The sequence below is a fragment of the Tarenaya hassleriana genome, unplaced genomic scaffold (assembly GCF_000463585.1).
Source record: "Tarenaya hassleriana unplaced genomic scaffold, ASM46358v1 Cleome15, whole genome shotgun sequence".
NCBI classification, from domain to species: Eukaryota; Viridiplantae; Streptophyta; class Magnoliopsida; order Brassicales; family Cleomaceae; genus Tarenaya; species Tarenaya hassleriana.
Window position 1 is genome coordinate 3,099,204 of NW_010964923.1, and position 12,129 is coordinate 3,111,332.

General features: G+C 36.3%; 3 protein-coding genes and 1 long non-coding RNA gene across 9 annotated transcripts in view; 3 read left to right on the plus strand and 1 right to left on the minus strand.

Moving 5' to 3' along the window:
- Positions 1-1,827, plus strand: part of LOC104809069 (cytokinin dehydrogenase 5) — a 4,462-nt gene extending 2,635 nt beyond the window's left edge. The window contains exons 5-6 of the mRNA XM_010534961.1: positions 75-337; positions 1,098-1,827. Of these exons, the coding sequence (XP_010533263.1) occupies positions 75-337; positions 1,098-1,458 (624 nt within the window). The 3' untranslated portion in view covers positions 1,459-1,827. The remainder of the gene's footprint in view (positions 1-74; positions 338-1,097) is intronic.
- Positions 1,360-3,108, minus strand: LOC104809068. Of its 3 annotated transcripts, none has more exons than XR_771081.2 (4): positions 2,822-3,108; positions 2,609-2,743; positions 1,981-2,066; positions 1,360-1,447 (listed from the first exon to the last, which is right to left on the minus strand). It is a non-coding gene; the product is annotated as an uncharacterized LOC104809068 (long non-coding RNA). The 3 variants fall into 3 exon arrangements; XR_771079.2 differs by having other exon boundaries at positions 1,981-2,043; positions 2,822-3,088; XR_771080.2 differs by having other exon boundaries at positions 1,981-2,043; positions 2,609-2,725; positions 2,822-3,086.
- Positions 3,109-4,661: 1,553 nt separating this feature from the next.
- On the plus strand, positions 4,662-6,769 carry LOC104809070 (BEL1-like homeodomain protein 11). Of its 4 annotated transcripts, XM_010534965.1 has the most exons (6): positions 4,670-4,730; positions 4,839-4,920; positions 5,009-5,152; positions 5,726-6,093; positions 6,199-6,259; positions 6,363-6,759. In XM_010534965.1, exons 2-6 carry the CDS (start codon positions 4,906-4,908, stop codon positions 6,507-6,509), a joined length of 735 nt encoding a protein of 244 aa, XP_010533267.1. In that variant the 5' UTR covers positions 4,670-4,730; positions 4,839-4,905; the 3' UTR covers positions 6,510-6,759. The 4 variants fall into 4 exon arrangements, with proteins under 4 accessions (XP_010533266.1, XP_010533265.1, XP_010533264.1 ...); XM_010534964.2 differs by having other exon boundaries at positions 4,662-4,920; XM_010534963.1 differs by having other exon boundaries at positions 4,667-4,730; positions 4,839-5,152; positions 6,405-6,759.
- A 1,821-nt stretch (positions 6,770-8,590) lies between these two features.
- LOC104809071 (cytochrome P450 705A5-like) lies at positions 8,591-11,426 on the plus strand. The gene is made up of 2 exons (XM_010534966.1): positions 8,591-9,488; positions 10,660-11,426. Exons 1-2 carry the CDS (start codon positions 8,592-8,594, stop codon positions 11,284-11,286), a joined length of 1,524 nt encoding a protein of 507 aa, XP_010533268.1. The 5' UTR covers position 8,591; the 3' UTR covers positions 11,287-11,426.
- The last annotated feature ends 703 nt before the right edge of the window (positions 11,427-12,129 follow it).

Below are 12,129 nucleotides of genomic sequence, written 5' to 3' on the forward strand. Positions count from 1 at the left end.
CTTTCCATTGCTAAAGGACACGGCGGGAAAGAATTATTAATTGACATAATTTTTTTTTTCTAAATTTGTTGCAGGAGATGGAGCAATTGATGAAGAAATTGAATTTCATACCGGGATCGGTTTTCACGACCGATTTGCCGTACGTGGATTTCTTGGACCGGGTTCACAAGGCCGAGTTGAAACTCCGGTCCAAGAATTTGTGGGAAGTCCCTCACCCTTGGCTGAACCTCTTCGTTCCAAAATCAAGAATCGGTGATTTCGACCGAGGGGTCTTCAAGGGCATTTTGGGAAACAAAACTAGTGGGCCCATCCTCATCTACCCCATGAACAAAGACAAGTAATTCCCTCTCCCATTCTTAGATTTTGTTTTTAAAAAAATCCGTCATAAAAACAGAATTGTTATTATTTCTTTAAATCCAAAAAAACCCATTTCGAATGGAATCGAACGAAAAAAATAATAAAAAAATCGATTTTTTTAAAACGATTTTTTTACTAATAAAAACTAGATCTGAATTGAATTGAATTAAAATAAAACTTAACCGAATCAAAAGTGATATAAAACTGAATATATATAATTTTTCTATAACCGAACTGGAATATAACCATATCAAAATTCAAAATGATGATAGCTTTGCATGTAATGCATGCGTGACAAGATGGAGAAAATGACACGAATTTTGTAATATGTGTCATTACAAGGGTGAAATATGGTGGTTTAACAAGATTTTGTAGCAACTAAGTGGTCCAAAATTTTAAATATTTATACGTGAAATTTTGTCCAAACACGTTGTCCACATGCACAAACGACGATATGCCGATTCAAAGTATGATCACACCAAGATCCATTATGACAACACCTTCATGTTTTTTTCTCCCTCCATCTCTTGTTGACCACAACCCGACAAAAAAGAAACTACATTACCAAATCCAACGGTCAGACCTCAAACTCATGAACTATGTGGGTCCTACCCGGATTCTCTGCCAACCAATCAGATCCTTAAACCAACCACTGTTGTTATCTTCCTTGTGTGTTCCTGATTGTCTGTCCGTACGATATGTCTTGCTGATGTGGCGATGATGACACGGTATGTATACAGGTGGGACGAGAGATCCTCGGCCGTGATACCGGAGGAGGAAGTGTTCTACCTCGTGGCCTTGCTGAGGTCGGCATTATCGGATGGCGACGAGACACAGAGGTTGGAGTATCTGGAGGATCAGAACCGTCGGATCCTGAGATTCTGCGAAGAAAGCGGGATAGAGGCGAAACAATACCTTCCTCATTACGTGACACAGGAGCAATGGATGAGGCATTTCGGTGACAAATGGGAACGGTTTAGCCACTTAAAGGCAGAGTATGATCCACGACATATACTCGCCACAGGCCAGAAAGTCTTCCCAAACCCATATCTTGCTTCGTTCGGGTCGCTTTCTTCTTTGTCTGCTTCGGCTACATGGTGATAAAACAACAAAGAAATGAGACAAGGAAGAATTATACAGTAGAGGGAGGTAGTAGTTTTGAGAATATTCTTCCTGATGTATATATACCTAATAGAAACATCAGAAAGATTAGGTGTATTAGTTTTCTTTTTTTGTAGTTGCATGTAGGAGGGTTTAGTGGTTAATATAGAAGAAGATTCAATAGAAGGGCTTTTTCTTTTTTGCAAAAATCAGTCACAATGATTGTTTTGTTTTCGGTATTTTACACAACAAATCGAAAGTCGAAAAGGGTTACCACAATCTTTGCAGATAAGTAACCTTTTCGCATGTAATTAGCCAAGCCTCGGATCGTTCAGATCCGAACTTCTACTAGAAACTTCCATTATCATACTTTCTCTGCCCAAAGTCCTTAGCATTGCAAAATGCCAACTTTCCATATGATAATAACCAATGCTTTGGTATGCAACCAAAAGAATAAAGAGAGCTAGAAGATGAGGAGAAGTAAGAAAAACTCTATCATGGAATAGAGGACAGAGAAGGTACCTATAAAAATATGTCCATCACGGTAAATGAGATGATGCAGGGGAGCCGGAGGAACAAACTCATCTGTACAATAAGAATCACAACAGCTGATACTCAAGTCATTACACACAAGCTCACGCTTGAAAGATCCAAAGACCACTCAAGATAGTACAGACAATGAACCTTATATACAAGTATTACACAGAGTATTATGGATGTAAATGACATATGAAAATATCATGTTTTAGATTAGGTAGTATTATGATTCCCTTCGAAAACCCTTTTTGTATATATTTTCATTTTTGACAATGGAAACACATGGCGTTAATACAGATCAAATTTGTCATGGTGGAAAACCTTTTACAATGAGGCAGTCTCCAGAGATGGAAGCAGGCACAACACACGACCTACTATCATTCACAGCTTATATGAACAAAACACATTGTAGTCAATGCTTTTAGGGGCAATGCCAATTTTTTTTTTTAAAAAAAAAAATCATCTAGAACCAATATCAATCCCATGAAACAGATCTCTCATCATCCCAGTTCAAAACTCAGCATCTTATCCTTGAAAACTTAGTTCTTCTTCTATGCATGTGAAAAGGGGGCACGAGAAAAAATTCATATGTATCAGAAATTCGAATACTCACTTGTTGTGGTAGAGCTTCCACGGGATAATGCTCAGGAAATTCAACCTGAAGCCGGAATGTTCCGTTCGTGCACAGAGTCGGCGGAGCTTTCCGTAACTTCAATTATCAATCTCTAACCTAGAAATTTTCAGGTCACTATCAAGCAAAATCATTGTATATCCGAACCAATATGCTCATCTGATCATAGAAAACTCAAAACATTTCGAATTTTACCTCTGGAGATTACCAGGGACCTTGTGAATGAACCCCGCGGGAGCAGAATGCACACGATCTTACTCAGATCCCGTGCAGTTTCGAAGTTTCCCAAAGTCAAACAGTCAAAACCCGAATCCAGAAATCAAAGCTAGATTGAGACAGACCTTTCGCGGGGGAGCTTGTCATGGCTTCCCGGCGAAGATTTCTGAGATAGAGAGAGAGAGACACGTTGACGACGAGCCGACGAAGAGATATTTCCCCTTGGGCAAGAAGAGGGCGGAGAAGAATCAAAGATCGGACGGTGGAGATTTGTCGGCTTTCACGAGAATCTGGTGGGGAGGCGAATTACTTTACGGCTAAGATTGAGACACGTGGCAAGCTTATGTAGGCCCGCGGTAACTCTGATTCATCTGTGGCAGAACCGTAGTTTCATTGTCCGATTAAAGTAGGGTATCATTTTGACGATCAAGTAGATAGAGAGTCAACTATACTATTTTCAAAATCTACAAATATAAATATAGGTTAAACGCATACACTTAGACATGTAAACAAAATAAATAATAAGAAATATAAACTTTACCATATTTTCCAAAACCAAATAACTAAAAATGGGTGCATAGTAACTCAAACATTTATAGATAAAAAATTATTATTTATGCTAATTAATTTTATGTGAATTTTATAGGGTTTTTCCTTTCTGAGCATCACAAGACCATGCCTGTTGCATCAACCAAATTAATAAGAACCCAAAAACATTGTCCTGAGATTTTGCAGTGTCCTTTCAACATCCAAGACTTGTCCTAACAACAGCTACTATAAAAGAGTATGTATACATGGAGCACAGAAAGTTTCATGTTCCTTTACCTTTATTGTTCATAAACAGACAAATCCTCACAACTCCAAGAAAAAAATATTTAAAAAAATAATAATTATTGGACCACTTTACTATGAGGTGAAAATATATGTGTAGATCCTCGTTTATTGAACATTTTAAACCATATAATGTCAAAGTCTTTTTTATATAGCTATGAAGATATTAGGAGTTCATGGATATATAATTTCAGATTAATCAAATATCATCCTAAAAATATCCGAAATATATGGACTAGCGGGATTATAATGATAACCATAATATATCTAAATTTCGAATCATAAGTTTTTTACAGTTTTTGGAATTACAAGTTCATTAATTAAGTTAAAGTGAGAAAAATTATCTATAAAACAAAAGTAGATATTTTTGAAAGAAAATGAGACAAACGTACTAGAATCTTATATTTTCTTCGGTCTACACAATTATCGTTTGTAATTTCTAGGTTATTAAATAATGTATAAAGAGTTAAAAACTTAGGTTAAATACAATATATATAAGTGCATCCAAACATACTTAGACTACATCCAAACATGTTTAGAGTGCATCGAAACATTTTTAGAGTGCGTCGAACATATTTAAAGTGCGTCGAAACATGTTTAGAGTTTCTCTAAACATATTTAGAGTGCGTCCGAACATGTGTAGAGTGCGTTTAAACACATATTTAGAGTGCGTCCTAACACGTTTAGAGTGCGTTTAGATGCCCTCTACACATGTTTAGAGTTCGTCAAAACACGGTTAGAGTGCATCAAAACATACTTAGAGTGCATCCAAACATATTTAGAGCGCGTCGAAAAATACATATATATATATATATATATGAGTGTGTATATGTAATGCGAGCTGAAGCATTTATGCTTTTGCCTGTTGTTTTCTGGTCACACTCGGGGACCAACTTTTATAATCCCCTTTTAATTTTAATTTTATTTCAAAATAAAAATTCTATTTTAAAAATAATTTTACTTATCAATAGGCAGTTGTAGCTAAGGTCTCTGTGTGTCTGTGCATCGTTTAAAGGTTTGGCTCTTACTCATTAGGTTCTTGGAGTTCTCCAAATGGGTCAGTCCACTTCCTTTTACTTAGCATATTATAATATGTACACAAACTATACAAATCCACTTGTTATTAATATTACATTAAAGTCTCTCACTTTCACTGTCTAAGAAGAAGAAAGAAGAGAAGGTAAACATTTTGAGACAAACCCAGAAATGGAGGAGCTCGGAATCCGCCATGGATGTTCATCTTCGAGGTACTCAAAGGCCGCACGGTGCCTCCTTGAAGAAGTGATCGACATTGGAGGGAGAGAGGTTGAACTGTGCAATGAGTTTCTGATGCAGGAACTGTTTCCAGGACGAAGAAGAGGCGGTTTCGGTTTATCTGCAGAGATTAAAGCCGAACTATGCAGTTCCGGTTTCATGTCTCCGCCCGAGAATCGCGAGGTTCAGATCAGAGTTGCCAAGCTTGTCGGATTGTTAGAACAGGTTTGTCACTGGGAACCAAACTTGATAAGACCCGACTGATAAACCGGCCCGGTTTAGGACTGTAGAGCATGGTTTAGGACCAAACCAATTTAATCGGTTAGATATTTTAATAGTGGTTCGTAACGCGCTTTTCTGAAGTAGTTTAATGAAAAGCCATGTAGTTGGTGTGTTTACCTATGTCATGTCTTTTGATGTTCTTACTATAGTACCGTACCGAGTATCGGTTTGATGTGTTCAGTCCTCCGGTTAGTTTGAATACCGGCTTTAGCTAATTGTTACAATGTGACCGCTCCTGGTTTGGGAAACGACATGAATACCGGCTTTAGCTAATGGTTCGATTTTTGTTGTCCTCGGGTTATCTGATACCAGCTTTAGCTGCTAGTTCCAATATCATAGCCAAACTAGAAAGATCAGACCCAGGTTTTAAACCGATAAGCGATCACGTAAACCATTTGGTATGGCCTTAGAACGTCGGTTTAGGAGCAGTTCGGTTCGGTTTTAAAGTATGAACAAATTGTTCTTTGCGTGAGGCTTTTCATTTGAACATTGTCACGGGTTTTTTATTTTCTTCAGGTTGAGGCAAGATTTGACAAGTACTGTGATCAGCTTGAACATGTGATTATCTCATTTGAAGAGATTGCAGGATCAGGATCAGCTAAACCCTACACCGGCTTAGCCCTTCAAGCAATGACCCGCCATTTCGGCAGTCTACAAGACGCTATAATCTCTCAGATCAACTCGGCTCGAAGAAAACACTCGCAGGATTTGCCTAGAATCAGTTCAGGCTTGTCTCGGCTAGGCTTGTTCGAAACAAACAAGCTGAAACACTGTCCTCAGGTTTCGTCTCTTCAGCTCAAACATGCCTGGAGACCCATCAGGGGCTTGCCTGATACATCTATCTCTATCCTCCGCGCTTGGCTGTTCCAGCATTTCTTGCACCCGTGAGTTTTCTTGCTATAGAAGTAACGTGTAAACGAAGCCGAGTTCATGTTCATATATAATGTCATATAGATGGTGAAACTAGTTTCGGGTTTTCGATGAAACAGTTACCCGAATGATTCCGAGAAGCTTATGCTGGCGTCTGAGACGGGCCTCTCCAAGAATCAAGTACTACTTCTTCTCTGGTTCTGCATATTTAAAATCCTAGCTAGTTTCTTCCGCATTCTGTTATAAAAACTCTTGATTTGGGCAACTTTAATTGCTGATAAAGGTTTCGAATTGGTTCATAAACGCCCGTGTTCGATTGTGGAAGCCTATGATAGAAGAGATGTACAGAGAGGAGTTTGCATACTCCTTGGAGGAATCGAATCGGCCTCGGAATGGAATCTCCATGGACAGAGAAGGCGTTGAAGATTGAGATGATGAAAAGAGAGAGGCTCAACTCGGACCTTCGACTATTTATGCCTCTTGTTTCGACGTCTATGTTCATGAACCAAACTGAAAAGGAGCTGAACTGGTTCGTGATGATCATCCCTCGAGAGTTTGAATGACATACAGCAGTATTTTTCGAGTTTTTTTTTTCCGATATGTTTCCCTGGAAATTAATCTTCTGAAATGTAAAAAGACAGGCTCACAAAACAAGTGATTGATCTTCTTTCATCGGAATCGTTTGGTACATCTCTTGACCCATTTTGGTATATCACCCAACGCTCACTGTCATGATTGCCGATGGACCTACAAGCAATCTGATCTCGTTCCTTTCATGACATACATCATGTTTTCTACAGAATTTGGACACAGAAATGACTGAGGACATCATAAAAGCACCACAGGGACATGAAGGAGTTGCAAGTCCAAGATCCACTTACACCTTCACGAGCAAAAGGGCTTCGAACGCCTTTCGTTGCGTCGTTCAAGAGGATTTCAATTATAAACGTGATCGAACCAAACGGGTTAGATCTAGGGGTGTCAATCTAGGCTTCATGCCTGAAGTCCGGCCTGAGCCCACCCTAGAAATGCCGGGTTTTGCGTCTAAATTTTTCGGTCCGAAAAAAATCGGACTTTGAACGGATTCAATTTATGTTTCGGACCCAATTCGAGTCAGCCCGAAAGTACGATATATTTTTTTAGCTGATCGGTCCGATTGATATCCCTAGATATATCAATCTTTTACTGGGGATGTAAAACGTAACTCCACCCTACGACTGAATCCCAATTAGGAGGGGTTTTCATATGGTCGATCCTCGTACATTAGGAGATGTAACTGGCCTTGATCAAATGAACTTTCTAATTGTCAAAAAAAAATATATATAAACGTGACCAAATCGAGTATGTGAGCGAGGAGCAACTTTCGATATGTATGGCTAGATACTTGAAGGTGCCATTTATTAAAGATGATTTTTTGCCATGGTTTCAATCGAATCCCAATTCAATTAGGACTTGGTGTATAACCTTTTTTTTAATTAAAACTATATATTTTGGCATTTTAGAGTTTTGTCGGTGTAAAATGGGCGTCATGGGCTTGACTCGACTGGGTCTTAAATTTGTTTTGTTACCTATATTTGAGGGCCCGAGACTCGGTCCAAAAGGGTTATGGATGGATTCAGGTCAGATTTTGAGCCTTATTTGTTTCAATTAATAAATATTTTTTCATCATAATCACAATATAATTATCTTTAAAATCAATCCAAATTTGGATGGTTTAGTGATAAAAAATATGCAAAATATGTTCTTACCGTTGGTTCAAACTCAAGTGTGGGGAGAGGTATTTCATCTTAACTTCTTCGATCCTCTAAAAGATGTAATTGGGTCAAATTTTTGAATTATAAAAAAAATATCACCATGTGATGTTGTACAGTTATGTGAAATCTTGAAAGAATATAATAATTTATATACAATCTAATGCCATGACGGATCAATACCATTTGATGTTGGATATTTTTTTTGTCTCGAAATATAATTAAAAAAAACTATTCTTAGAAGTACTTCAAAATTAAAATATGTAAAATATTTTTAATATTAATATATATTGCAAAAAAATAGTTTGAAAATTAAATGCATTTATCACAATTAAAACGATGATGTTTGGGGAAAAAAACAGTTTGGAATTCAGCTTTTCAAGATCTTTAATGAAACTTGCCATTTGATTGGATACAAAAATGTGGTCTGAAACTAATGTTGTCCATATTTGACTTCTTGAACTTTAATGGATCTGTTTGTTGGTTGATCCAAAGAAGAAGTTAGTGATTAAAAAATATAAGAATATAACTAAAAGTATTCCCTATTTATATCTGAAATTATAAAAGTTTCTAATACTATTTTGTTATAAAAATCTTTTATATAAAGAATATGATATTTCGATAATTTAATTATGATATTTTGATTGAGAGTGATATTTTTCAAAATGGTAATTATGAAAGGTTTTGACTTTAGCAACTGAATTTGTGTGCGTATATATAAGAAAAGATGCAAGCCTTACATATGCCTTTGTGGGCAAAATATGGCTTCAACCGTTACCTTGGATTTCCTCCAAAACAGCTTCATCTTCGTCCTGGTAATCTCACTTCTCTCTCTCCTCTACAGTTTCTTCAACAAATCCAATGATCAAATAGAAAGATCATCACTTGCCCGTCTTCCTCCAAGCCCGCCGAGCTTGCCCATCATCGGCCACCTTCACTATCTTCTCTCCAACTCCCTCTTCAAGTCATTTACCGAACTTTCCTCCAAACACGGCCCTCTTCTCTACCTCCGCGCTTTCAACTCCCCGATACTTCTCGTCTCGTCGTCCTCAGCCTTACACGACATCTTTAGGACAAATGATGCGAATTTCTCGTCGAGGTTTTCGTGTGATATCGATAACTCGATCGTAGTAGGCCCTTACGGATTCGTCACTGCTCCCTATGGAGATTACTGGAGGTTCATGAAAAGGCTCGTGATGACCGAGTTGCTTGGCCAGCAAAATCTTGAAACATCGCGAAATCTTCGTCATGAAGAGCTCGAAAGATTCTTTGGCGATTTGATGGAGAAGGCAAAGAGGAATGAAGCCGTCGATGTGGGGAAAGAGATGATGAAGCTCACGAACAATTGCATTTGCAGGATGGCTATGGGGTTAACGTGTTTGGAGGGGGATGCCGAGGTGGAGAAGATAGAGGGTTTACTGAGTGAAAGCTTAGGTTTGATAAAGAAGGTTCTAGCTGTCATTGCATTGCGTCGGCTCAAGAGATTCGGCATCTCGTTGTTCGAGAAGGATGTGTTGGATGTTTCTAGAAGGTACGACGAGTTGTTCGAGAAGATTCTCCGGGGACACGAAGAGAATCCGGACAGAGAGCATAAGGACATGATGGATGTTGTGTTGGAGCAGAAGATCTCAAGGAACCATATCAAGGCGTTTTTTGTGGTAATCCCTCGTATTTTTGCCAAATAAAAATATTATCTTTCCTCTACAAGGGGATGAAAACGGATTATCGTCAAAAATCTGATCACCTTTTCAATTTGGTAGATAATACAAGGGAAAATAAGACAAAATATATTAAATGTGTAAAAAGAATACTTAGAATTTCTATTTAACAAATAAATACATAGCTAAAATTTACAAAAAAAGTTAACTTATTTTTTTTCGGGGATATCGCAAAACAAGAAACATGAAATTTTAAATTTGATAAATAAATATATATATTTTTAAATATACATAAACTTTAACATTTTTTTACATAAATCCATAAAAAAACACAAACGACTTTAGTATTTGTATGAGTTTATACGAAAAAATTTAAAATTTATGTATTTTTTGTATACAATTAAAAATTTATATATTTATTTATCAAATTTAAAAAATTCAAAAAAAATCGATATCCCCTTTTTTTCCAAATTATCGTATGAACGTTAATGCCGTTAAATAATAACAGTTTGTGACGATAGAATATTTTATCTAGGAAAAATCGTATATAAATACTTGAACTTTTACAAAATTTTTAAATAAATATCTGAACTATAAATTTCTCAAATAAATATCTAAACTTTTCAAAACTTCTACATAAATACAAAATTTTTTAAAAATTTACCAAATGAAATAATATTCGTTGACAATATAAGGTGATAAATTTGCCAAATACCCAAACATCGACATAAATTTATATTCGTTGATAAATTTTTAAAAATTTAGGTATTTATGCGGAAGTTTTGAAAAATTCAGATATTTATTTAGAAATTTTATAGTTCAGTTATTTATTTGAAAATTTTGTAAAAATTCAGGTATTTTGTAAAACTTGGTTACCAAGTACCTATCAAATTAGAATTTCTTGGCCGTAACATTTAACAGCATTAACTGTGGTGTAGTAAAGTAACCTAGGAAAACTTTTGCGAAAATTTTCTTGAATAATTGGTATATTTATTTTTCGAATTAAAAGTTTATTTATATTTTTGGTATATTTTACACGATTGGTGTGTTTTTATGGGATTTTTTTTAGTAAAATTTTATGGGATTTTATCAAAATATAACACATGGATTCTTGAAATATACGGTGGCCTGAAAATATAGCACATCTTCTTTGACATTATATCTATTGTAGGATCTCTTCATTGCAGGCACCGATACTTCATCACAAGCGACTCGTTGGGCAATGGCAGAGCTCATAAACAATCCTTCTGTCTTTAGGAAACTGAGAGAAGAAATAGACTCCGTTACGGGAAAAACAAGGCTAATTCATGAATCCGATCTCCCGAATCTCCCTTACCTGCATTCGGTTATAAAAGAAACCCTGAGGCTGCATCCACCCGGGGCTGTAATGACAAGAAAATGCGACAAAGGATGCAAAGTTCGAGGGTTCGACATACCTAAGGACACCTTGTTGATCCTCAACTTTTATGGTATGATGAGAGATTCGAGTGTTTGGGAGAATCCTGACGAGTTCAAGCCCGAGAGGTTCTTGGTTTCGGGTGAAAATGATAAGGAGTTCGATAAAGAGAAATCTTTAAAGTACGTTCCTTTCGGGGCGGGAAGAAGGGCGTGTCCGGGTGCCAACTTGGCTTATATCTTTATGGGAATTGCCGTCGGGACGATGGTGCAATGTTTTGATTGGAGAACCGAAAACGGAAAGGTTAACATGGAAGAAGCAGGTTACATGGCTTTAAGCATGGCTAATCCATTGAAGTCTATTCCTGTTATTCGCTTTGATCCTTTAGTTTCTACAGCCTGAGAACTTTGGGAACATATATGTTGACATTGTCTATGTAAGAATCCTACGCGTAAAGAATAATATATAAGAACAAGAAGCTTATATATGTGATCGGATTGGTAATAAGATTCTAAAAGTTAATGAGATGATTCTTTTATATATCCGAATTTCGAAATCAATACCAAGAGAAATATACGGTAGATGCGAATCGAATACCCAAAATATTCGGATTGTCGAACCAGAATACGAAAATCTCTTATCTCGCGAGATATTATCGGATATCAGATTCATTTTGGTCGGTTATCCGAATGTCTAAATATGAAATTACATTTTGTGTGTATTATAATAAGTCTTCAAATAGTAGGTGTTATACATAGTGTATGAGAATAGAATTGATGTTGTAAGGGAGAATAAACGAGGGAGAATTGTGTTTTTGGTATATATTAGGTTTGAACGGAAAAAAGTTGTAATTCGTGGTTTTTACAAATAAATAAAATCAGTTGGGATGCAAATGAGTTTACTTTTTCAAAATCATTTATTTGTTTCACTATCAATATTAAATTAAATGATATTCGACACATGGCATCTTGTAACCGTCAAACAAAACAAAAACCCAATCAGCAAAACAAAGGTTGCTAATGGTACGTCTTTTAGTTTTGGAATTTTCAAAATGTGAAAACGAAACTTTTCATGCCAGTCAAATTTTTTTTGTGAAATTTTAAATGTTTAACCTAAAATACCATTCAACTATTACTCTACTTTTTATTTCTATGTTATAATTAAAAATTTTAAAAATCATTCATTTTGTATATAACAATTTTGTTGTTTCATTACTAATTTATCATTCTATTCAGCACCAAATTG

What these genes read in the sequence shown, in the direction of transcription:
- LOC104809070 (XM_010534962.1), top strand. An exon ending in TTGTCGGATTGTTAGAACAG is followed by an intron (nt 5,153 to 5,725) that starts GTTTGTCACTGG and finishes TATTTTCTTCAG; the next exon opens with GTTGAGGCAAGATTTGACAA. An exon ending in CGGGCCTCTCCAAGAATCAA is followed by an intron (nt 6,260 to 6,362) that starts GTACTACTTCTT and finishes TTGCTGATAAAG; the next exon opens with GTTTCGAATTGGTTCATAAA.
- LOC104809071 (XM_010534966.1), top strand. Translation starts at nt 8,592, where the DNA reads ATGGCTTCAACCGTTACCTTGGATTTCCTCCAAAACAGCTTCATCTTC. An exon ending in ATATCAAGGCGTTTTTTGTG is followed by an intron (nt 9,489 to 10,659) that starts GTAATCCCTCGT and finishes TATCTATTGTAG; the next exon opens with GATCTCTTCATTGCAGGCAC.